The sequence below is a fragment of the Somniosus microcephalus genome, chromosome 4, assembly GCF_052327205.1.
Source record: "Somniosus microcephalus isolate GS21.2 chromosome 4, FLI_Smic_1.0, whole genome shotgun sequence".
Classification (NCBI taxonomy): domain Eukaryota; kingdom Metazoa; phylum Chordata; class Chondrichthyes; order Squaliformes; family Somniosidae; genus Somniosus; species Somniosus microcephalus.
The window spans coordinates 12,915,062-12,940,954 of NC_140990.1; the positions used below are offsets into that span (position 1 = coordinate 12,915,062).

Below are 25,893 nucleotides of genomic sequence, written 5' to 3' on the forward strand. Positions count from 1 at the left end.
GAGAGGGAGCGGGGGGAGGGAGGAGAGGAGAGAGGAGCGGGGAGGGAGGAAGGAGAGAGGGAGCGGGGAGGAGGGAGAGGAGAGAGGGAGCGGGGGGAGGGAGGAGAGGAGAGAGGGAGCGGGGGGAGGGAGGAGAGGAGAGAGGGAGCGGGGGGAGGGAGGAGAGGAGAGAGGGAGCGGGGGGAGGGAGGAGAGGAGAGAGGGAGCGGGGGGAGGGAGGAGAGGAGAGAGGGAGCGGGGGGAGGGAGGAGAGGAGAGAGGGAGCGGGGGGAGGGAGGAGAGGAGAGAGGGAGCGGGGGGAGGGAGGAGAGGAGAGAGGGAGCGGGGGAGGAGGAGAGGAGAGAGGGAGCGGGGGGAGGGAGGAGAGAGAGAGGGAGCGGGGGGAGGGAGGAGAGGAGAGAGGGAGCGGGGGAGGAGGAGAGGAGAGAGGGAGCGGGGGGAGGGAGGAGAGGAGAGAGGGAGCGGGGGAGGGAGGAGAGGAGAGAGGGAGCGGGGGGAGGGAGGAGAGGAGAGAGGGAGCGGGGGGAGGAGGAGAGGAGAGAGGGAGCGGGGGGAGGGAGGAGAGGAGAGAGGGAGCGGGGGAGGGAGGAGGAGAGAGGGAGCGGGGGGAGGGAGGAGAGGAGAGAGGAGCGGGGGGAGGGAGGAGAGGAGAGAGGGAGCGGGGGGGAGGGAGGAGAGGAGAGAGGGAGCGGGGGGAGGGAGGAGAGGAGAGAGGGAGCGGGGGGAGGGAGGAGAGGAGAGAGGGAGCGGGGGGAGGGAGGAGAGGAGAGAGGGAGCGGGGGGAGGGAGGAGAGGAGAGAGGGAGCGGGGGGAGGGAGGAGAGGAGAGAGGGAGCGGGGGGAGGGAGGAGAGGAGAGAGGGAGCGGGGGAGGGAGGAGAGGAGAGAGGGAGCGGGGGGAGGGAGGAGAGGAGAGAGGGAGCGGGGGAGGGAGGAGAGGAGAGAGGGAGCGGGGGGAGGGAGGAGAGGAGAGAGGGAGCGGGGGGAGGGAGGAGAGGAGAGAGGGAGCGGGGGGAGGGAGGAGAGGAGAGAGGGAGCGGGGGAGGGAGGAGAGGAGAGAGGGAGCGGGGGGAGGAGGAGAGGAGAGAGGGAGCGGGGGGAGGGAGGAGAGGAGAGAGGGAGCGGGGGAGGGAGGAGAGGAGAGAGGGAGCGGGGGGAGGGAGGAGAGGAGAGAGGGAGCGGGGGGGGAGGAGAGGAGAGAGGGAGCGGGGGGAGGGAGGAGAGGAGAGAGGGAGCGGGGGGGGGGAGGAGAGGAGAGAGGGAGCGGGGGGAGGGAGGAGAGGAGAGAGGGAGCGGGGGGAGGGAGGAGAGGAGAGAGGGAGCGGGGGAGGGAGGAGAGAGAGAGGGAGCGGGGGGAGGGAGGAGAGGAGAGAGGGAGCGGGGGAGGGAGGAGAGGAGAGAGGGAGCGGGGGGAGGGAGGAGAGGAGAGAGGGAGCGGGGGGAGGGAGGAGAGGAGAGAGGGAGCGGGGGGAGGGAGGAGAGGAGAGAGGGAGCGGGGGGAGGGAGGAGAGGAGAGAGGGAGCGGGGGGAGGGAGGAGAGGAGAGAGGGAGCGGGGGGAGGGAGGAGAGGAGAGAGGGAGCGGGGGGAGGGAGGAGAGGAGAGAGGGAGCGGGGGAGGGAGGAGAGGAGAGAGGGAGCGGGGGGAGGAGGAGAGGAGAGAGGGAGCGGGGGGAGGGAGGAGAGGAGAGAGGGAGCGGGGGAGGGAGGAGAGAGAGAGGGAGCGGGGGAGGGAGGAGAGGAGAGAGGGAGCGGGGGGGAGGGAGGAGAGGAGAGAGGGAGCGGGGGAGGGAGGAGAGGAGAGAGGGAGCGGGGGGAGGGAGGAGAGGAGAGAGGGAGCGGGAGAGGGAGGAGAGGAGAGAGGGAGCGGGGGGAGGGAGGAGAGGAGAGAGGGAGCGGGGGGAGGAGGAGAGGAGAGAGGGAGCGGGGGTGGGAGGAGAGGAGAGGGGAGCGGGGGGAGGGAGGAGAGGAGAGGGGGAGCGGGGGGAGGGAGGAGAGGAGAGGGGGGGAGGGAGGAGAGGAGGGGGGAGGGAGGAGAGGAGAGGGGGAGCGGGGGGAGGGAGGAGAGGAGAGGGGGAGCGGGGGGAGGGAGGAGAGGAGAGGGGGAGCGGGGGAGGGAGGAGAGGAGAGGGGGGAGCGGGGGGGAGGGAGGAGAGGAGAGGGGGAGCGGGGGGAGGGAGGAGAGGAGAGGGGGAGCGGGGGAGGGAGGAGAGGAGAGGGGGAGCGGGGGGAGGAGAAGAGGGGGAGCGGGGGGAGGGAGGAGAGGAGAGGGGGAGCGGGGGGAGGGAGGAGAGGAGAGGGGGAGCGGGGGGAGGGAGGAGAGGAGAGGGGGAGCGGGGGAGGGAGGAGAGGAGAGGGGAGCGGGGGAGGGAGGAGAGGAGAGGGGGAGCGGGGGGAGGGAGGAGAGGAGAGAGGGAGCGGGGGGAGGGAGGAGAGGAGAGAGGGAGCGGGGGGAGGGAGGAGAGAGGGAGCGGGGGGAGGGTGGAGAGGAGAGAGGGAGCGGGGGGAGGGAGGAGAGGAGAGAGGGAGCGGGGGGAGGAAGGAGAGGAGAGGGGGAGCGGGGGGAGGGAGGAGAGGAGAGGGGGAGCGGGGGGAGGGAGGAGAGGAGAGGGGGAGCGGGGGGAGGGAGGAGGAGGAGAGGGGGGAGGGAGGAGAGGGAGCGGGGGGAGGGAGGAGAGAGGGAGCGGGGGGAGGGTGGAGAGGAGAGAGGGAGCGGGGGGAGGGAGGAGAGGAGAGAGGGAGGGGAGGGAGGAGAGGAGAGAGGGAGCGGGGGGAGGGAGGAGAGGAGAGAGGGAGCGGGGGAGGAAGGAGAGGAGAGGGGGAGCGGGGGGAGGGAGGGGAGAGAGAGGGAGCGGGGGGAGGGAGGAGAGGAGAGAGGGAGCGGGGGGAGGGAGGAGAGAGGGAGCGGGGGGAGGGAGGAGAGGAGAGAGGGAGCGGGGGGAGGGAGGAGAGGAGAGAGGGAGCGGGGGAGGGAGGAGAGAGAGAGAGAGACGGAGCGGGGGGTGGGCGGGGGAGGAGAGACGGAGCGGGGGGGGAGGAGAGGAGACACGGAGCGGGGGGGTGGGCGGGGGAGGAGAGGAGAGACGGAGCGGGGGGGGGCGGGGGAGGAGAGGAGAGACGGAGCGGGGGGGTGGGCGGGGGAGGAGAGGAGAGATGGAGCGGGGGGGGTGGGCGGGGGAGGAGAGGAGAGACGGAGCGGGGGGGGAGAGGAGAGACGGAGCGGGGGGGTGGGCGGGGGGGGGAGAGACAGAGCCAGAGATACAATATATAGATTAGGCACTTTACAGCCTTCCGGACTCAATATCGAGTTCAACAATTTCAGATCATAACCTCGGCCCCTATTACATTTTTATATATTTTTTTATCCACACCTTTGTTTTGTGCCCTTCCCCCTTTTCTCTCTCCCACATGGCAGCTGTCTCCCATTCTGCCAGCGCATTTCACACCTAATCCGAGCCGTCTTTTGTCTATTTACTAGTCGTATCACCATCTCGGCTCGTTTTGAATACCTCTTAATGTCTCTTCACTTCTCTTTATTCTCTCATCCCCATTTCCCAGCCCCCAAACTGGCCTTTTCATCGGTTTCATTTCCTGTGTTTTTCTCAGTCCTGACGAAGGGTTTTGACCTGAAACATTGACTCTGTTTCTCTCTCCACGGATGTTGCCTGGCCTGCTCAGTTTTTCCAGCATTTTCTGTTGTTATTTACAATATACAGAGATGGTGATACAGAGAGAGATGCAAGATATAGGACCTGGAAATTGGTCTCTGGCAGTCGTGTGAACCCAGTGGTACTGGATAGGCCATCCAATCAGATACTGCTCCTCTTGCGCCACTGTCCGAGACCAACTTCTAGCCCACGGAGATGGAACACCCGTTCAGTAGGAGGAAATAGGGAGGTGGGGGGGGGGGGGGGGGGGAGGGTGGTGTGCGGTGGGGGAGCCTTACCCTTCATGCAGCCGGGAAACCTCTGGCCCACCTCCCGCTCGAAGTCAGGGGCCGACATCCAGTTGCCCAGCTGGCTCTTACCGCCGTCGGTGGGGCTGGGGACCGTGTCGCGCTGGTTCGCCGTCACGATCACCGTCTTGCTCTCCACGCGGGCCACGTCCCTCGGGTCGGTCCTGGCCAGCCAGCTGTCGGGCGAAAGAACATGCCAGCGCTGGTCAAAGGGGCCGCAGGCTGGCACAAAAAAAGCCCTCGGCCGCAACCGCATCCCTTCAGTACCGGGCAACGCACCTCAGGGACAGAAGATGTTGGCCCTTCAGGAAATGGGCACGGCGCGGATTGGCCGGAGCCTTGGTCAGACCCCTGTCTGGAGCACTGCATTCAGTTCTGGGCACCGCATCTCAGGAAAGATTATATTGGCCTTGCTGGGGGTGCAGTGCAGATTCATCTGTACCAAGTTGAACTGCTCCCACACGGTTAACATAGAAAAATAGGAGCAGGAGTCGGCCATTCGGCCCTTCGAGCCTGCTCCGCCATTCAATATGATCATGGCTGATCCTCTATCTCAATACCATATTCCCGCTCTCTCCCCATACCCCTTGATCACTTTTGTGTCTAGAAATCTATCTATCTCCTTCTTAAATATATTCAATGACTTGGCCTCCACAGCCTTCTGTGGTAGAGAATTCCACAGGTTCACCACCCTCTGAGTGAAGAAATTCCTCCTCATCTCAGTCCTAAATGTCCTACCCCGTATCCGGAGACTGTGGCCCCTCGTTCTAGACCCCCCCCAGCCAGGGGAAACATTCTCCCTGCATCCAGTCTGTCCAGCCCTGTCTGAATTTTATATGTTTCAATGAGATCACCTCTCATTCTTCTAAACTCTAGAGAATATAGGCCTAGTCTCCTCAATCGCTCCTCATAGGACAATCCCCCCATCCCAGGAACCAGTCTGGTGAACCTTCGTTGCCCTCCCTCTATGGCAAGTATATCCTTCCTTAGGTAAGGAGACCAAAACTGTACACAATACTCCAGGTGTGGTCTCACCAGGGCCCTGTTTAACTGTAGTAAGACAGCCTTGCTCCTGTACTCAAATCCTCTTGCAATGAAGGCCAACATACCTTAAATCTGTGTTCTCCACCCTTCCACCAATGGGAACAGTGTCTCCCTATTTACTCTGTCAGAACCCCTCATCATTTTGAACACCTCAATTAAATCTCCCTTTAACCTTCTCTGCTCTAAGGAGAACAATCCCAGCTTCTCCAGTCTCGCCACATCACTGAGGTCCCTCATCTCTAGTACCATTCTAGTAAATCTCCCCTTAACCTTCCCTGCTCTAAGGAGAACAATCCCAGCTTCTCCAGTCTCTCCACATCACTGAAGTCCCTCATCCCTGGTACCATTCTAGTAAATCTCCCTTAACCTTCTCTGCTCTAAGGAGAACAACCCCAGCTTCTCCAGTCTCTCCACATCACTGAAGTCCCTCATCCCTGGTACCATTCTAGTAAATCTCCCCTTAACCTTCTCTGCTCTAAGGAGAACAATCCCAGCTTCTCCAGTCTCTCCACATCACTGAAGTCCCTCATCCCTGGTACCATTCTAGTAAATCTCCCCTTAACCTTCTCTGCTCTAAGGAGAACAACCCCAGCTTCTCCAGTCTCGCCACATTAACTGAAGTCCCTCATCCCTGGTACCATTCTAGTAAATCTCCCCTTAACCTTCTCTGCTCTAAGGAGAACAACCCCAGCTTCTCCAGTCTCGCCACATCACTGAAGTCCCTCATCCCTGGTACCATTCTAGTAAATCTCCCCTTAACCTTCTCTGCTCTAAGGAGAACAATCCCAGCTTCTCCAGTCTCGCCACATCACTGAGGTCCCTCATCTCTAGTACCATTCCAGTCAATCACCTCTGGACCCTCTCCAAGGTGTCAGCTGTGGCTCAGTGGGCAGCACACTCGCCTCGGAGTCAGAAGGTGGTGGGTTCAAGTCCCACTCCAGGGACTCGAGCACATAAAGCTAGGCCGACACTCCCAGTGCCGTGCTGAGGGAATGCCGCACTGTCGGAGGTGCCTGCTTTAAGATGAGACGTTAAACCGAGGCCCCGTCTGCTCTCTCAGGTGGACGTAAAAGATCCCCAGGCACTATTTCGAAGAGGAGCAGGGGAGTTATCCCGGTGTCCTGGGCCCAACATTGATCCCTCAACCAACATAACAAAAACAGATGATCTGGTCATTATCACATTGCTGTTTGCGGGACCTTGCTGTGCGCACATTGGCTGCCGCATTTCCCACATTACAACAGTGACCACACTTCAAAAACACTTCATTGGCTGTAAAGCGCTTCGAGACGTCCAGTTGTGAAAGGCGCTATATAAATGCAAAGTCTGTCTTACTTGACCTCCTTTCTAAAGAGTGCGGTGCCCAGAATTAGGCCAATACCCCAGGCTGGGAGAGGCGTAACCAGTGTTTTATAAAAGCTCAGCAATAACTTCCTTGTTTTTTTTGTACACTATTCAGCTCCCATTGAAACTCGACCTGGTTTAAAACCGAGCCACTCCCCAACCCCACGCACTGGTTGCTAGGGAAGATTTGAGGAGCCCCAGCGGGCCCCCTACTTCCCCTTCCCCGACATGGTGTGCAAAGTGGGCGATTACAATGCTCAGTGGGGGGGGGGGGGGGGGGGGGGGGGGGGGGGAGTGGGTTTAATTGGACAGCTCTTTCAAAGAGCCGGCACAGGCACGATGGGTCGCATGGCCTCCTGCTGTGCGCCCGTAAGATTCCAGGAGCCCTTATCCAGCTTCCGGCCCCTCACCAACATCTGCTTTAGGCATCTTGTGGGCGAGTTCGAAGGAATAATTTGACACCAGTGGATGGAATTACAGGGCGATGCACATAAAAGGGTTTCATATTTCTACAGCGCCTTCCGAAGACCTGCACAGCCCAGATGAAGTACTTTTTCCCCCAAGTGCGGTCCACTGCTGTGAGGTTGGGAAACGCGGCAGCTGATTTGCGTGCTGCAAACTCCTGCAACCAGTAGCGAGATCAAGGACCCGATCATCTGATTTGACTTCTGACTCTCGGCCTCCGAGTCAAAGGGTCGTGGGTTCGATCCCCACACACTCCAGATATTCGAGTCCCTCATAATCCGGTCCGACAGTGTCAGTACTGAGGGAGCGCCGCACTGTCAGAGGGGCAGTACTGAGGGAGTGCTGCACTGTCAGAGGGGCAGTACTGAGGGAGCGTCGCACTGTCGGAGGGTCAGTACTGAGGGAGCGCCGCACTGTCGGAGGGGTGGTACTGAGGGTGCACTGCACTGTCGGAGGGGCGGTACTGAGGGAGCGGCGCACTGTCGGAGGGGCGGTACTGAGGGAGCGGCGCACTGTCGGAGGGGCGGTACTGAGGGAGCGGCGCACTGTCGGAGGGGCGGTACTGAGGGAGCGGCGCACTGTCGGAGGGGCGGTACTGAGGGAGCGCCGCACTATTGGAGGGGCGGGTACTGAGGGAGCGCTGCACGTCGGTGGGGCAGTACTGAGAGCTGCACTGTCGGAGGGGCAGTACTGAGGGAGCGCTGCACGTCGGAGGGCAGTACCGAGGGCTGCACTGTCAGAGCGGCGCACTGTCGGAGGGGCAGTACTGAGGGAGGTGCCATCTTCAGGATGAGACGTTAAACCGAAGCCCCGTCTGCCCTCAGATGGGAGGTAAAGAATCCCATGACCACTATTGGAAGAAGAGCAGGTGGAATGCCTTGAGGCCCAATATTTATTCCTCAACCCAACATCACCAAAAAAAAGGATAAGGTCATTTATCACATTGCTGGTTGTGGGAGCTTGCTGTACTCACATTGGCTGCCATGTTTACTACAACAGTTAGGGTTTCAGAGAGCAGCGAGGGGGGTGAGAGAGAGAGAGGGAGGAGCAGGGGAAAGGAGCCGGAGAGAGTGGGGGGGTGCAGAAAAGCAGCCTGCGAGGGAGGGAGGGAGTGGAGAAGGAGCCCGGGGGGGGGGGGGGGGTGGAAAGAGAGCCTGCGAGGAGGGTGGGGGGGAATATAGGAGCCCGAGGAGGGGGGGGGGGGGGTGGCGAGGGTTAGAGAGGTAGAGAGAGGGGGGTGGGAGGGAGAGGGAGAGAGAGAATAGAAGTGGATGGTAATCCAGGGGGCAGAGGGTAGAGAGGTAGAGAGAGGGGGGTGGGAGGGAGCGGAAGAGAGGGAATAGAAGTGGATGGTAATCCAGGGGGCAGAGGGTAGAGAGGGAGAGAGAGGGGGGGTGGGAGGGAGCGGGAGAGAGGGAATAGAAGTGGATGGTAATCCAGGAGGCAGAGGGTAGAGAGGTAGAGAGAGGGGTTGGGAGGGAGCGGGAGAGAGAGAATAGAAGTGGATGGTAATCCAGGAGGCAGAGGGATACACAAAGGATGTGAAAGAACAGCATTAGTTACAGACCATCAGTGAGCATTTCTTTTGCAAAGTTACCCGTGTTCACGCACGATCCAGAGAGAGGGGAATCAGCGAGCAAGTCGCGACGAGGGGTGGCCGGAGCCCCCTTACCAGTTCTCATACTTGGTCAACCGCTGGACCAGGCCCTCCCTCTCCAGCAGCGAGAAGATGGTGGCATTCTCCTCCGTGGAGCCCGTGCAGACGTGGACATCCTGGGGTTGGCAGAGACGGGCACTGGTCTCAATGAACTCCCGCACCTCCCCGGGCAGACGCCCCAGGTCCCCGTTGAGGACTGGCACAGAGTGGGCAGACCGGCAGGGATGACACTGGGACGGGCGAGCCAGATATCTAAGTGAGAAGGAGGACCACCTGCGGAGAGAGAGAGAGAGAGAGAGATAAGACCATTAGACGTGCCCCAAGGTAGCAGAAACTCGCCAGGACGAAAGTCACCTGGTGCATACGCCAGTCAACCTTTAAACAGGTTCAGAAAGCTAGCCACAGTAATAAGAATTCGGAGCAGGAGTAGGCCATACGGCCCCTCGAACCTGCTCCGCCATTCAGTAAAATCATGGCTGATCTTCGACCTCACCTTGTCTTTCCCGCCCGATCCCCATAAAACACTGGTTCGGCCTCAACTGGAGTTTTGTGTCCAATTCTGGTCCCCGCACTTCAGGAAGGATGTGAAGGCCTTAGAGAGGGTGCAGAACAGATTTACAAGATTGGTTCCAGAGATGAGGGACTTCAGTTACGTGGATAGACTGGAGAAGCTGGGGTTGTTCTCCTTAGAGCAGAGAAGATTGAGGGGAGATTTAATAGAGGTGTGTAGGAATGTCTAGTTCCTATCCAAAAGACTGAGGTCCACTCAGGCGATCAAATAAACGAGGTTTAATGAAAACTAACAGTTCAACGGATAACTACAGGAGAACATCGAATATAGGTCTAGTCAGTTCGGAGGCTCCACGAGGACTGCTTGGGTGGTCCCATGGCTGACGTCATCACGTTTTCCCCACTGGTGGGGGATCATGTGATGAACGGCGTGACGTCATCGCGTTTACCCGCGCTATTAAAGTGATCGCGCTCTGTACATGTAAACAGTGAAAACAAAGATACAGACACAGGCTGTAACCAACATATTATTAAAGGGAATTATATACAATTGATGATTGGAGTCCCTTAGTGGCTCCGCCACAGGTGTTCAAAATCAAGAATAGTTTTGAGAGAGTAAATAAGGAGAAACTGTTCCCATTGGCGGAAGGGTCGAGAACCAGAGGACACAGATTTAAGGGGATTGGCACAAGAACCAAAGGAGACATGAGGAAAAACTTATTTATGCAGCGAGTGATTAGGATCTGGGATGCACCGCCTGAGAGGGTGGTGGAGGCAGATTCAATCACGGCTTTCAAAAGGGAATTAGAGAAGTACCTGAAGGAAAGAAAATTTGCAGGGCTACGGGGAAAGGGCGGGGGAGAGAGACTAGCTGAAGTGCTCTTGTAGAGAGCTGGCACAGGCTCGACGGGCCGAATGGCCCCCATTTGTGCTGTAACCATTCCATGATTCTGGCCCTTGATTCCATTAGTGTACAAAAATCTAATCGATCACTGTCTTGAATATACTCAACAACTGAGCCCTCACAGCCCCCTGGGGCAGAGAATTCCAAAGATTCACCACCCTCGGAGTGAAGAAATTTCTCCTCATCTCCTCTCAGACAGTGCAGCGCTCCCTCAGTACTGCCCCTCCGACAGTGCAGCGCTCCCTCAGTACTGCCCCGACAGTGCAGCGCTCCCTCAGTACTGCCCCGACAGTGCAGCGCTCCTTCAGTACTGCCCCTCCGACAGTGCAGCGCTCCCTCAGTACTGCCCCTCCGACAGTGCAGCCCTCCCTCAGTACTGCCCCTCCGACAGTGCAGCGCTCCCTCAGTACTGCCCCTCCGACAGTGCAGCGCTCCCTCAGTACTGCCCCTCCGACAGTGCAGCGCTCCCTCAGTACTGCCCCTCCGACAGTGCAGCGCTCCCTCAGTACTGCCCCTCCGACAGTGCAGCGCTCCCTCAGCACTGCCCCTCCGACAGTGCAGCACTCCCTCAGTACAGCCCCTCCAACAGTGCAGCCCTCCCTCAGTACTGCCCCGACAGTGCAGCGCTCCCTCAGTACTGCCCCGACAGTGCAGCGCTCCCTCAGTACTGCCCCTCCGACAGTGCAGCGCTCCCTCAGCACTGCCCCTCCGACAGTGCAGCACTCCCTCAGTACAGCCCCTCCAACAGTGCAGCCCTCCCTCAGTACTGCCCCGACAGTGCAGCGCTCCCTCAGTACTGCCCCGACAGTGCAGCGCTCCTTCAGTACTGCCCCTCCGACAGTGCAGCGCTCCCTCAGTACTGCCCCTCCGACAGTGCAGCACTCCCTCAGTACTGCCCCTCCGACAGTGCAGCGCTCCCTCAGTACTGCCCCTCCGACAGTGCAGCGCTCCCTCAGCACTGCCCCTCCGACAGTGCAGCACTCCCTCAGTACACAAATCAGAAATAATTTGACACTGAGCCACATAAGGAGAGATTAGGACAGGTCACCAAAATGCTCGGTCAGAGGTAGGAGCATCTTAAAAGCTGGAGGAGAGAGAGAGAGCACGAGGTTTAAGGAGGGAATTCCAGCGCTGAGGGTCAGCGAGCACAGGGAGTGAGGGGTGAACGGAACTTGGTGCGAGTTAGGATACGGTGCAGCAGAGGTTTGGATGAGCTCAAGTTTATGGAGGACTGAAGATGGGAGGTCAGCCAGAAGAGCACTGTAATAGTCGGATCCAGAGAGATAAAGGCATGGACGAGGGCTTCAGCAGCAGATGAACTGAGGCAGGGGCGCAGTTACGGAGGTGGAATTAGGCGGTCCTCGTGATGGCCATTTAGGCCCCAAGCTCTGAAATTTACTGGAATGGTACCAGGGATGAAGAACTTCAGTTAATGTGGAGAGACTGGAGAAGCTGGGATTGTTCTCCTTGGAGCAGAGAAGGTTAAGGGGAGATTTACTAGAATGGTACCAGGGATAGAAACATAAAAGATAGGGGCAGGAGTAGGCCATTCAGCCCCTCGAGCCTGTTCCACCATTTATTGAGATCATGGCTGATCATCCAAATTCAGTACCCTGTCCCTGCCTTCTCCCCATATCCCTTGATCCCTTTAGCCTTATATCTAAGGATGAGGGACTTCAGTTACGTGGAGAGACTGGAGAAGCTGGGGTCGTTCTCCTTAGAACAGAGAAGGTTAAGAGGACGATAGCAAAATACTGCAGATGCTGGAAATCCGAAACAACAACAGAAAATGCTGGAAAAACTCAGCAGGCCAGGCAACATCCGTGGAGAGAAATTAGAGTCGACGTTTCGGGTCGAAACCCTTTTTCAAAACTGGAAAGGAAATGAAATAGATCGAAGGCAGGGCTGCGATAGAACAAAAGACGTAAAGAGACATTAAGAGGTATTCAAAACCAGACGAGATGGTAATAGGACAAGTGGAGACAAAAGACGGCTCAGAGTAGGTGTGAAGTGTACCGGCAGGATGAGAGACAGCTGCCACATGGGAGAGAGAAAAAAAAAAGGGGGGGGGAAGGGAAGACCCAAAACAAAGGGGTGGAAAAAAGATAATAAGTAAAAATGTAATAGTGGCCGAGGTTATGATCTGAAATTGTTGAACTCGATATTGAGTCCGGAAGGTTAAGAGGAGATTTATTTGAGGCGTTTAAAATCATAAAGGGTTTTGATGGAGTAAATAGGGAGAAACTGTTCCCAGTGGCAGGAGGGTCGGTAACCAGAGGACACAGATTTAAGGTGATCGGCAAAAGAACCCGAGGGGGAGATGAGGAGAAATGTTTTTGCGCAGCGAGTTGTTGTGATCTGGAACGCGCTGCCTGAAAGGGCGGTGGAAGCAGATTCCATTGTAACTTTCAAAAAAGGGATTTGGATAAATACTTGGATAGGGAAAAAATTTGCAGGGCTAAGGGGAAAGAGCAGGGGGGAGTGGTACCAAAGAATCGGCACATGCTCGACAGGCCGAATGGCCTCCTTCACTGCTATGTGATTGTAGATTGGGAAAATGTAGGTCACTTTCAGAGGACAATGGGAGAGGCAGTGCTTTGAGTGACTGTGAACAGACCTGCTGCTCCTATAGCAACAGGGTTGGGAGAGCATTTGGCAAATTGACAAGTGGCTTCAAAGCCTGACCCATTTCCATCCCCTCCTCCACGCAAAATTGGGTCGATTCGAGAGAAACAGCACAGGTCACGGAGCGAGGCAGCAGGAACGTGCTCAGAGTTATGGAAGGACGGGTCAGGAAGGAGGGGAGCAAGACTGTTACCAATGTCGCTGGATTAGCCATGCTTAGATCTAAAGTTCAAATCTCGTGTGGGGTCTCGCTCTCCCCTCTGAGTTAGAGGATTGTGGGTTCGAACCCCACCCACACACACGGCAGATAATCGAGCCCTCATAATCCCTGGGCCGGACACCCCCCCGGTTGACAGTAACTGAGGGAGCGCCGCGCCGTCGGAGGGGCAGTCCCGAGGGAGCGCCGCGCCGTCGGAGGGGCAGTCCCGAGGGAGCGCCGCGCCGTCGGAGGGGCAGTCCCGAGGGAGCGCCGCGCCGTCGGAGGGGCAGTCCCGAGGGAGCGCCGCGCCGTCGGAGGGGCAGTCCCGAGGGAGCGCCGCGCCGTCGGAGGGGCAGTCCCGAGGGAGCGCCGCGCCGTCGGAGGGGCAGTCCCGAGGGAGCGCCGCGCCGTCGGAGGGGCAGTCCCGAGGGAGCGCCGCGCCGTCGGAGGGGCAGTCCCGAGGGAGCGCCGCGCCGTCGGAGGGGCAGTCCCGAGGGAGCGCCGCGCCGTCGGAGGGGCAGTCCCGAGGGAGCGCCGCGCCGTCGGAGGGGCAGTCCCGAGGGAGCGCCGCGCCGTCGGAGGGGCAGTCCCGAGGGAGCGCCGCGCCGTCGGAGGGGCAGTCCCGAGGGAGCGCCGCGCCGTCGGAGGGGCAGTCCCGAGGGAGCGCCGCGCCGTCGGAGGGGCAGTCCCGAGGGAGCGCCGCGCCGTCGGAGGGGCAGTCCCGAGGGAGCGCCGCGCCGTCGGAGGGGCAGTCCCGAGGGAGCGCCGCGCCGTCGGAGGGGCAGTCCCGAGGGAGCGCCGCGCCGTCGGAGGGGCAGTCCCGAGGGAGCGCCGCGCCGTCGGAGGGGCAGTCCCGAGGGAGCGCCGCGCCGTCGGAGGGGCAGTCCCGAGGGAGCGCCGCGCCGTCGGAGGGGCAGTCCCGAGGGAGCGCCGCGCCGTCGGAGGGGCAGTCCCGAGGGAGCGCCGCGCCGTCGGAGGGGCAGTCCCGAGGGAGCGCCGCGCCGTCGGAGGGGCAGTCCCGAGGGAGCGCCGCGCCGTCGGAGGGGCAGTCCCGAGGGAGCGCCGCGCCGTCGGAGGGGCAGTCCCGAGGGAGCGCCGCGCCGTCGGAGGGGCAGTCCCGAGGGAGCGCCGCGCCGTCGGAGGGGCAGTCCCGAGGGAGCGCCGCGCCGTCGGAGGGGCAGTCCCGAGGGAGCGCCGCGCCGTCGGAGGGGCAGTCCCGAGGGAGCGCCGCGCCGTCGGAGGGGCAGTCCCGAGGGAGCGCCGCGCCGTCGGAGGGGCAGTCCCGAGGGAGCGCCGCGCCGTCGGAGGGGCAGTCCCGAGGGAGCGCCGCGCCGTCGGAGGGGCAGTCCCGAGGGAGCGCCGCGCCGTCGGAGGGGCAGTCCCGAGGGAGCGCCGCGCCGTCGGAGGGGCAGTCCCGAGGGAGCGCCGCGCCGTCGGAGGGGCAGTCCCGAGGGAGCGCCGCGCCGTCGGAGGGGCAGTCCCGAGGGAGCGCCGCGCCGTCGGAGGGGCAGTCCCGAGGGAGCGCCGCGCCGTCGGAGGGGCAGTCCCGAGGGAGCGCCGCGCCGTCGGAGGGGCAGTCCCGAGGGAGCGCCGCGCCGTCGGAGGGGCAGTCCCGAGGGAGCGCCGCGCCGTCGGAGGGGCAGTCCCGAGGGAGCGCCCCGCCGTCGGAGGGGCAGTCCCGAGGGAGCGCCGCGCCGTCGGAGGGGCAGTCCCGAGGGAGCGCCGCACCGTCGGAGGTGCCGTTAAACCGAGGCCTCCGGCTGCCCTCTCAGGCATGACGTAAAAGATCTCAGAGGCACTATTGGAAGAAGAGCGGGGAGGGGATGGTGGGGGGATAAAAAAGAGAGCTCCCCCGGTGTCCTGGCGCCCAATATTTATCCCTCAGTACAAAGCCACAAAAAAATCCACGATCTGGTCATTTATCACATCGCTGTTTGTGAGATCTTGCTGTGTACAAAGCAGCTGCTGCATTTCTTACGCCAGAACAGACAGCTACACTTCAAAGAAGTAATTAATTGGATGCAAAGCGCTTACTCAATCTCTGGAGCAGACGGGACTCAAACCCACGACCTTCTGACTCAGAGGCAAGTGTGCTGCAAGATCTTAAAGATCTCCGAGTTCTTGGACAAGACAGTGATAGGCAGCAGCCAGTATGTTTGAGCAATAGATCAAGATTTGATAAGTTTACAGCTGACACTGTAGCAGAAAGTAGCACAAAACGTGTTTTGGACACAAACAGAACTATTCTCATCCGCCCTAAACACACAACAGGGAGAGAGAGTAAACACACTACACGGGAGGGGCGCGTGACTCTTTGTAGCCCTGGAATAGATCTGCCTGACTGAACAAGCAAGGCCCCAATCGAAGGCCTACCTCACCGTCCCCTTCCCCACTCCCCCGGATTTTAAAAGGAAGCCTCTGCTCCCGGAGCTCAACGTTAAATGTTCCTCCGAGACACCCTAGTCCACTCCTCTATCACCCTCAGCACCCCTTCCCCCGGCACCTTCCCGTACAAGCGCAGGAGATGCAACACCTGCCCTTATACCTCCCCCCTTCCCACTGTCCAGGGCCCCAAACACCCCTTCCAGGTGAAACAGCGATTTACTTGTACTTCTCACAATCTAGTATACTGTATTCGCTGCTCACGATGTGGTCTCCTCTACATTGGGGAGACTAAACGCAGATTGGGTGACCGCTTTGCGGAACACCTCCGTTCAGTCCGTAAGGGGGACCCCGAGCTTCCGGTCGCCTGTCACTGAAATTCACCGCTCCATTCCCACTCGGACCTCACCGTCCGCGGCCTCGTGCATTGTTCCACGGAAGCTCAGCGTAAGCTCGAGGAACAGCACCTCATCTTCCGATTAGGCACTTTACAGTCTTCCGGACTCAATATCGAGTTCAACAATTTCAGATCATAACCTCGGCCCCTATTATATTTTTATATATTTTTTATCCACACTTTTGGTTTGAGCCTTTTCCTTTTTCTCTCTCCCACATGGCAGCTGTCTCTCACTCTGCCGGCCCATTTCACACTTCATCTGGAGCCATCCTTTGTCTCTTTACCTGTCCTATTACCATCTCATCTCACCTTGAATATCTCTTAATGTCTCCTCACCTCTCAGACCTTCCTTTTTGTTCTTTCATCCCTGTTGTGTATGTACCTTTAAGGGGAGAACTACTTTTTACAGCTCCTGTATACTGTAGTACCGGCAGTGACCACACCTGTATATAACCCTGAGTAGGGATCTGTACAGTTAGTTTTAGAGTAACCCTCATCCAGTAAACACCTGTTGATTGTTCGCTGCAGTCTCTTGTCTAGTTATTGAAGGACACACAACATCAAGATACACGGATCTAACAATCCCCTCCCCCATTTCCCAGCCCCCAAACCCGCTTTTCAATTTGTCTCATTTCCTGCCTCTTCTCTCAGTTCTGTAGAAGGGTTTCGACCTGCAACGTTAACTCTGTTTCTCTCTCCACGGATGTTGCCTGGCCTGCTGAGTTTTTCCAGCTTTTTCTGTTATTAAGTGTCACTTCATGGCTCAGTGGGTAGCACTCTTGCCTATGAGTCAGAAGGTGTGGGTTGAAGTCTCACTCCAGAGACTCGAGCACAAAAATCTAGGCTGACACTCCAGTGCAGTACTGAGGGAGCGCCGCACTGTCGGAGGGGCAGTACTGAGGGAGCGCCGCACTGTCGGAGGGGCAGTACTGAGGGAGCGCCGCACTGTCGGAGGGGCAGTACTGAGGGAGCGCCGCACTGTCGGAGGGGCAGTACTGAGGCAGCGCCGCACTGTCGGAAGGGCTGTACTAAGGGTGCGCCGCACTGCCGGAGAGAGCAGTACTGAAGGAGCGCGGCACTGTCGGAGGGTCAGTACTGAGGGAGCGCCGCACTGTCGGAGGGGCAGTACTGAGGGAGCGCCGCACTGTCGGAGGGGCAGTACTGAGGGAGCGCCGCACTGTCGGAGGGGCAGTACTGAGGCAGCGCCGCACTGTCGGAGGGGCAGTACTGAGGGAGCGCCGCACTGTCGGAGGGGCAGTACTGAGGCAGCGCCACACTGTCGGAGGGACCGTCTTTCGGATGAGAGGTTATCGACCCTTCAGTCATTGGAAACAGTTTCTCTTTATTTACTCTGACTAAACCCTTCATGATTTTGAACACCTCTATGAAATCCCCCCTTAACATTCTCTGCTCTAAAGGAGAACAACGGCAGATTCTCCTGTCTATCCACATAACTGAAGTCCCTCATCCCCCAGAACCATTCTAGTAAATCTCTGCACCCTCACCAAAGCCTTCACATCTTTCCTAAAGTGCGGTGCCCGGAATTGGACACACTACTCCAGCTGGGGCCGAACTAGTGTTTTATACAGGTTCATCATGAAGTGGGGAAATGAGAAATTATCCACTTTGGTAGGAAGAACAGGAAATCTGAATTTTTTTTTTTTTTTTTTTTAAATATAAAAGGTGAGGGAACTAGTAAATGTTGGTTTGCAGAGAGATTTGGGTGTCCTCGTACACGAATCACTGAAAGTTAACATGCAGGTACAGCAAGCAATTAGGAAAGCAAATGGTATGTTGGTCTTTATTACAAGAGGATTTGAGTATAAGAGTAAAGACGTCTTACTGCAATTATACAGGGCGTTGGCGAGACCACACCTGGAGTATTGTGTACAGTTTCGCCCAAGGAAGGATAGACTTGCATTAGAGAGGGTGTAACAAAAGATTCACTAGATTGATTCCTGGGATGAGACAGCGGGAGAATCTAGAACTAGGGGTCACAGTCTCAGGATAAGGGGTCGGCCATTTAAAACCGAGATGAGGAGGAATTTCTTCACTCAGGGTTGTGAATCTTTGGAATTCTCTGCCCCAGAGGGCTGTGAATGCTGAGTCTTTGAGTATATTCAAGGCTGAGATCGATAGATTTTTGGACTCTAGGGGAATCGAGGGATATGGAGATCGGGCGGGAAAGTGGAGTTGAGGTCGAAGATCAGCCGTGATCTGACTGATTGGGAGAAGGGGAAGTGCAACGAGACCTGGGTGTCCTTGTGCACCAGTCGCTGAAGGTAAGCATGCAGGTGCAGCAGGTGGTTAAGAAGGCAAATGGTATGTTGGCCTTCATAGCGAGAGGATTCGAGTACAGGAACAAGGATGTCTTGCTGCAGTTGTACTGGGCCTTGGTGAGACCGCACCTTGAGTACTGTGTGCAGTTTTGGTCGCCTTATCTGAGGAAGGATGTTCTTGCCATGGAGGGAGTGCAGCAAAGATTCACCAGACTGATACCTGGGATGGCTGGAATGACATATGAGGAGAGATTGGGTCGATTGGGCTTATACTCGCTGGAGTTCAGAAGAATGAGAGGAGATCTCATTGAAACTTATAAAATTCTAACAGGACTAGACAGACTAGATGCAGGAAGGATGTCCCCAATGGCGGGAGTCCAGAACCAGGGGTCACAGTCTAAAGATAAGGGGTAAGCCATTTAGGACTGAGATGAGGAGGAATTTCTTCACCCAGAGAGTGGTGAACCTGTGGAATTCTCTACCACAGAAGGCAGTGGAGGCCAATTCATTAAATATATTCAAGAAGGAGTTGGATATATTTCTTAAGGCTAAAGGGATCAAGGGATATGGAGAGAAGGCAGGGTGTGGGTACTGAATTTGGATGATCAGCCATGATCACATTGAATGACGGAGCAGGCTCGAGGGGCTGAATGGCCTACTCCTGCTCCTATTTCTTATGGCGCCTGTGAGCTGTCCCTTTAATTGCCCGGGGCCTGTTAACTGGACCTGTGATCAGAGTCTGGGCCGAGGGGTGGAGACAGAGTTCGGTACACGCGATAGATACCTGCTTATTTCTAGCTTATTTATAGCATCACATCAGCTGATGGTAATTGAGTGCGTGGGGGGGGGAGTAATGTGTGTACGTACAAGTTGATACAGGGCAGTGGGGGGGGGGAGGGGTCAGGGGTTAATACAGGGCTGGGGGAAATCTTCCTCACTGCTGTGGCGGTTCCTCATTATCCCAGTTCCTCATTATCCCAGTTCCTACTTTCCCTCTCATCCGGAACGGTTTAGAATCACCACAGCCCCGGGAAATGCAAACAGTTACAGGATACAGTCACTTCAAACAAGCAGGATCTCCTTCTGTACTTAATGTGGGCAGATTCTGGCCACACGCCCAAAGCTCGTCGCTACGCGACAGTATAAAACAATTGCCTGCACGCCAAAGCTCGAGACGGTCTCAGCTGCAGCTCAGTCGATTGCGCTCTCTCGCCTCCCAGTCAGAAGCTCGTGGGTTCGAGCTCCCACACTCCAGAGACACAAGCTCCCAGAAACCAGGGCTTGCCTGCACGCCAAAGCTCGAGACAGTCTCAGCTGCAGCTCAGTCGATTGCGCTCTCTCGCCTCCCAGTCAGAAGCTCGTGGGTTCGAGCTCCCACACTCCAGAGACACAAGCTCCCAGAAACCAGGGCCGACACACGCCAGTAACTGAGGGAGGGCCGCACTGTCGGAGGGGCAGTACTGAGGGAGCGCCGCACTGTCCGGGGGGGGGGGGCGGTACTGAGGGAGCACCGCACTGTCGGAGGGGCAGCATTGAGGGAGTGCTGCACTGTCGGAGGGACAGTACTGAGGGAGCTCCGCACTGTCGGAGGGTCAGTACTGAGGGAGCGCTGCACTGTCGGAGGGGCAGTACTGAGGGAGCGCTGCACTGTCGGAGGGGCAGTACTGAGGGAGTGCTGCACTGTCGGAGGGGCAGTACTGAGGGAGCACCGCACTGTCGGGGGGTCAGTACTAACGGAGCACTGCACTGTCGGCGGGGGCAGTACTGAGGGAGTGCTGCACTATCGGAGGGTCAGTACTGAGGGAGCGCGGCACTATCGGAGGGTCAGCACTGAGGGAGCGCTGCACTGTCGGAGGGTCAGTACTGAGGGAGCGCTGCACTGTCGGAGGGTCAGTACTGAGGGAGCGCTGCACTGTCGGAGGGTCAGTACTGAGGGAGCGCTGCACTGTCGGAGGGTCAGTACTGAGGGAGCGCTGCACTGTCGGAGGGTCAGTACTGAGGGAGCGCCGCACTGTCGGAGGGTCAGTACTGAGGGAGCACAGTCCTAACCTAAGGGGCCATAAATAAAAGACAGTCACCAATAAGTTGCCGTATAAACCCAACTGATTTCCCTTCCCCGAAGGACATCAGTCAGATTCCGTCTCCAACTGGGCTCGACCATCACGGAACTCAAGTGCGTGTCTTTGTCTGTGGGCGAGTGACATGAATCAGCCATTCACGTGGAAATGACTCATGAAATAATATTGGGCGGCCTGCTGTTGGTGCTGTCCAGGGAGAGTATAAATACTCGGGCACAGGCCCAGCTTGCTCAGGACATTCTTTTACAGGAACAAGTGAAGAACACAACTAGATCTCCATGTTGTAAAACAGTTCATTAAAGCTTTGTTTAACGCTTAGACCAAGCGCCTAGTAGTTTTCTTACGTCAGTGTGTCGGTGGGCGAGTGTTTGGGGGGTGTGTGTTGGTGGGCGAGTGTGTGGTGGGGGTGTGTCTGTGGGTGAGTGTGGGGGGTGAGTGACGTATGAAAACTACTAGGCACTTGGTCTAAGCATTAAACAAAGCTTTAATCAACTGTTTTACAACATGGAGGTCTAGTTGGGTCCTTCACTAGTTCCTGTTAAGAATGTCCTGCGCAAGCTGGGCCCATGCCCCAGTATTTATACTCCCTGGACAGCGCCACCCATAGGCCACTCAGTATTATTTCACATGTCTTTCTTTCATGAATGACTGATTCATGTCAGGCCCTGTGTCGGATTTCCAGCATCCGCAGTGGGGGGGCGTGTGTCTGTGGGCGAGCGTGGGTGCGCGCCTGCGGGCGAGCGTGGGTGCAGATGGAGCGTCCTCCCCAAATTCAGCTGCCCTCAAAAGTTTGTCACCATCCTCTGCCTGCTTCACGACGACATGCAAGCCGCGATCCTGACCAACGGTTCCACCACCGACCCAATTCACGTACGAACCGGGGTCAAACAAGGTGGTGTCATTACCCTCAAAGCCTCCTTGAAAAAGTGTAACGCCCGTCAACCCAAGCACCCCACCCACCCGCTCCTTCAAACACCGTCTGCCCCACCTGTGACAGAGACAGGTGGTCCCGCATTGGACTCATCAGTCACCCGAGAACTCATTTTTCATGTGGAAGCAAGTCATCCTCGTCTCCGAGGGACTGCCTAAGAAGGAAGAGGATGAATAAATAAGGCAGTCAGGATAGATCAGTGCAGCAACAAGCAGCCTGTCCACTTCAGAACAAAGGCCCCCATTGATTCAGCTGCTCAGGAGCAGCCCTGTCAGCACGGAGTAAAGCTCTGTGCCCCACAGTGTGCTGGTGGCAGCACTGTCTAACCCCTCACCCCAGACAGCTCCACCGTCCCCACCCCCCCCCGCTCTCGGTGCACAGCCTCAGGCAAAGCCAGGCCACAGTTGGCTGCGTCACTCATCCAGCAGTTTGAGCAGCTGCTCCAGCCCAGGCACGCGTTACTTATTTATAAAATGGGAGAACACAAAAGCACCACAAATATCAGAGTGTTTCCGGGGGGTGGGGGGGGGGGGGGGGGGCGGGGAAACAAGGCCTTCCCTGGTTATCTCCGTGCTCTTGACGCACAGGGCTGTAGCTATTCCGCCCCTCGTCGTGGCCAGAGTCGAGGTCAAGGGTCACGGAGGGGGGGGGGGGGTGTGTCATGAGAGGGAGACGGGGAGAACAGGACAGAAGGTGAGAGGAGAGCAAGAGAGAAAGAAAAAAGAGAGACACAGAGAGCGAACAGGAGCGGGACGGGGAGACAGAGAAGAATGAGTCTGTGTGGAGTTTGCACATTCTCCCCGTGTTTGCGTGGGTTTCCTCCCACAGTCCAAAGATGTGCGGGTTAGGTTGATTGGCTATGATAAATTGACCCTTAGTGTTAGGGGGATTAAATACGTGGGGTTACGGGGATAGGGTGGGATATGTGTTGGTGTGGGGGTTACGGGGATCGGGTGGGATATGTGTCGGTGCAGGCTCGATGGGCCGAAATGGCCTCTATCTGCACTGTGGGGTTTCTGTGATTCTGTGAAAAGGAAAGCTTGATCCAACAATCGCAGACAACTCCGAGGACCAATGGCTGGGTTGGGTGGGGGGAGGGGGCATGCGAAGGGAAGGTTCCCTGACATGTCCACCTCTCCAGGTCAGGATCGATGCATTACAGGGATATTAGGAACAGGAGGAGGCCATTCTGCCCCTCGAGCCTATTCCGCCCATTCAAACATAGGAGCAGGAGGAGGATATTCAGCCCCTCGTGTAGGAGGGAGGGATTTAAATTCCTGAGGTATTGGGACCGATTCTGGGGAAGGTGGGACCTGTACAAGCTGGACGGGTTACACCTCGGCAGAACCAGGACCAATATCCTGGCGGGGGGTTTGCTAGTGCTTTTGGGAAGGATTTAAACTAGTTTTTCAGGGGGCTGGGAACCTAAGTGTGGGCCCAGAACGGAGAGAAACAAAGCTGGAAGTGCAAGTTAGAAAAGTAGTCAGCAAAACTAGTAGGGAGCAGAAACAAAGGCCAACAGTAAAGAGGGTCAAAGTGCAGAAAAATATTAAACAGACAAAGTTGAAGGCACTTTATCTAAATGCACGGAGCATTCGCAACAAGGTGGATGAATTAATGGCACAAATAGAAGTAAATGGGTATGATGTAATTGCCATTACAGAAACATGGTTGCAGCGTAACCAAAGCTGGGAACTGAATGTTCCAGGGCACTCAACATTTAGGAAGGACAGACAAAAAGGAAAAGGAGGTGGCGTAGCGCTGTTAATAAGGGATGAGATTGGTACGGTAGAGATAAAAGATCTTGGCTTGGCAGATCGTGATGTAGAACTGGAATCAGTTTGGGTGGAGCGAAAGGGCGGAAAATATTGGTGGGAGTTGTGTATAGGCCACCAAACAGTAGTGGTAATGTAGGGCACCGTATCAATCAAGAGATTAGAAGTGCATGTAACAAGAGCAATACGGTAATCATGGGGGACTTTAATCTACATTTTGACTGGGGAAATCAAATTACCACTAATGGTGTGGAATTCTTGGAATGCATGAGAGATGGTTTCCTGGATCAGTATGTGGAGGAACCAACCAGGGAACAGGCTATTCTGGATCTGGTATTGAGTAATGAGAAAGGGCTAATCAATAATCTTGTGGTAAAGGGGACAAGAGACCATAATATGATTGAATTTTATATTAAGTTTGAGAGTGATGTAGTCCAATCTGAAACTAAGGTCTTCAATCTAAACAGAGGAAACTACAAGGGTATGAGGGACAAGTTGGCCATGGTAGATTGGGAGACTACACTAAAAGGTATGAAGGTGGACATACAATGGCTAACATTCAAAGAAATAATGCATAATTTGCAACAAACATATATTCCTCTAAGGCATAAAAACCCAAAAGGAAGTGTGATCCAACCATGGCTAACAAAAGAAATTAAAGCTAGTATTAAGTCAAAGAGGAAGCGTATAAAGTTGCCAGAAAAAGCGGTCAGCCTGAGGATTGGGATTTTTTAGAAATCAGCAAAGGGGGACCAAGAAATTGATAAAGAAAGGGAAAATGGAATATGAGCACAAACTAGCAAAAAATATAAAAACGGATTGTAAAAGTTTCTATAGGTATGCGAAAAGTAAAAGACTGGCGAAGGTAAATGTAGGTCCCTTTACAGTCAGAGACGGGAGAATTTATAATGGGGAATGAGGAAATGGCAGAGAAATTAAATAAATACTTTGTTTCTGTCTTCACGGAGGAAGACACAAAAAACCTCCCAGAAATACGAGAAAACCAAGGGTGTGGCGAGAATGAGGAACTTAAAGAAATAATTAGTAAAAAAAAAAAAAAAAAAAAACAGTACTAGCAAAATAAATGGGACTAAAAGTCGATAAATCCCAAGGACCGGATGACCTACATCCTAGGGTTTTGAAAGAGGTGGCCATTGGGATAGTGGACGCATTGGTTGTCATCTTCCAAAATTCTATAGATTCTGGTGCGGTTCCTGCAGATTGGAGGATAGCAAATGTAACCCCGCTATTTAGGAAAGGAGGGAGAGAGAAAACGGGGAACTACAGACCTGTTAGCCTCACATCAGTAGTTGGGAAAATGCTGGAATCTATTATAAAGGATGCAACAACTGGGCACTTAGAAACTAATAGTAAGGTTGGGCAGAGTCAACATGGATTTATGAAAGGGAAATCCTGTTTGACAAACCTATTGGAGTTCTTTGAGGATGTAACTAGTGGAGTAGACAAAGGGGAACTGGTAGATGTGGTGCATCTGGATTTCCAGAAGGCCTTCAATAAGGTCCCACACAAGAGGTTGGTGAACAACATTAGGGCACATGGAATTGGGGGTAATATACTAGCATGGATTGAGAATTGGTTAACAGACAGAAAACAAAGTGCAGGGATAAACGGGTCTTTTTCAGGATGGCAGGCTGTGACTAGTGGGGTACCGCAAGGATCGGTGCTTGGGCCCCAGCTATTCACAATCTAGATCAATAATTTGGATGAGGGGACTAAATGTAACATTTCCAAATTTGCTGATGTCACAAAGCTAGGTGGCAGTGTCAGTTGTGAAGAGGATGTGAAGAGGCTTCAAGGGGATCTCGACAGGCTCAGCGAGTGGGCGAGAACATGGCAGATGGAATATAATGTGGATAAATGTGAAGTTATCCACTTTGGTAGAAAAAAACAGAAAGGCAGAGTATTTCCTAAATGGTGAAAGATTGGGGAATGCAGATGCTCAAAGGGACCTGGGTGTACTTGTACATGAGTCACTGAAAGTAAATGTTCAGGTGCAGCAAGCCATTAGGAAGGCAAATGGTATGCTGGCCTTCATTACAAGAGGATTTGAGTACAGGAGTGAAGAAGTCATACTCCAATTATATAGGGCCTTGGTGAGACCACACCTGGAGTACTGTGTACAATTTTGGTCTCCTTAATTAAGGAAGGATATACTTGCCACAGAGGGAGTGCAATGAAGGTTCACGAGATTGATTCCTGGGATGGCAGGACTGTCGTATGAGATGAGATTGAGTAAACTAGGCCTGTATTCTTTTGAATTCAGAAGAATGATGGGATCTCATTGAAGCATACAAAATTATTACAGGGCTTGATAGGGTGGATGCTGGGAGAATGTTTCCCTTCATTGGGGAGTCTAGAACCAGGGGCCACAGCCTCAGGATAAAGGGTCGGCCATTCAGGACTGAGATGAGAAGAAATTTCTTCACACAGAGGGTGGTGAATCTTTGGAATTCTCTACCCCAGAGGGCTGTGGAAGCTCAGTCATTGGGTATATTCAAAACAGAAGTCGATAGATTTCTGAACAGTAAGGGCATCAAGGGATATGGCGATAAGGCCGGTGAATGGAGTTGAGACAGAAGATCAGCCATGATCTCATTGAATGGCGGAGCAGGCTCGAAGGGCCGACTCCTGCTCCTATTGCTTATGTTCTAATGTTACGTTTGAGATTGTTCCACCCATTCAATCATAGGAAAAGGAGGAGGCCATTCAGCCCCTCGAGCCCGTTCCACACATTCAATCATAGGAACAGGAGGAGGCCATTCAGCCCCTAGAGCCTGTTCCATCCATTCAATCATAGGAACAGGGGGAGGCCATTCAGCCCCTCGAGCCTGTTCCATCCATTCAATAAGAGGAACAGGAGGAGGCCATTCTGCCCCTTGAGCCCATTCAATAAGAGGAACAGGAGGAGGCCATTCTGCCCCTTGAGCCCATTCCACCCATTCAATAAGAGGAACAGGAGGAGGTCATTCAGCCCCTCGAGCCTGTTCCCCCCCCCATTCAATCCGATCTTGGTGACGTGATGGAAGTATATAACTTGATTAACGGATGGGACAGAGCAGGTAGAAGCAAGACCGTTTCCATTAGTTGAGGGGCCGTTATCCTAAAATCCGAGCCAGGCCGTTCAGAGGCGATGTCAGGAAGCACTTCTTTGCACAAAGGTCAGTGGAAATCTGGAACTCTCCCCCGCCCCCCTCACCACCCATCCCCCCGCTAAAGGCTGTGGATGCTGGATGTCAATTTGAGCTTTCAAGACAGAGATCGATTGATATTTGCTGGGTAAGGGCATCGAGGGATATGGAGCAAAGCGGGTAAGCGGAGTTAGGGTACAGCAT

General features: G+C 55.9%; 1 protein-coding gene across 1 annotated transcript in view; it reads right to left on the minus strand.

Annotated features, from left to right (window-relative positions):
- Positions 1–25,893, minus strand: part of LOC147118318 (phosphoenolpyruvate carboxykinase [GTP], mitochondrial-like) — a 60,292-nt gene that overhangs the window by 27,637 nt on the left and 6,762 nt on the right. The window contains exons 2-3 of the mRNA XM_085984378.1: positions 8,476–8,733; positions 3,942–4,126 (exon numbers count right to left, since the gene is read on the minus strand). Coding sequence (XP_085840504.1) covers positions 3,942–4,126; positions 8,476–8,733 — 443 coding nt within the window. The remainder of the gene's footprint in view (positions 1–3,941; positions 4,127–8,475; positions 8,734–25,893) is intronic.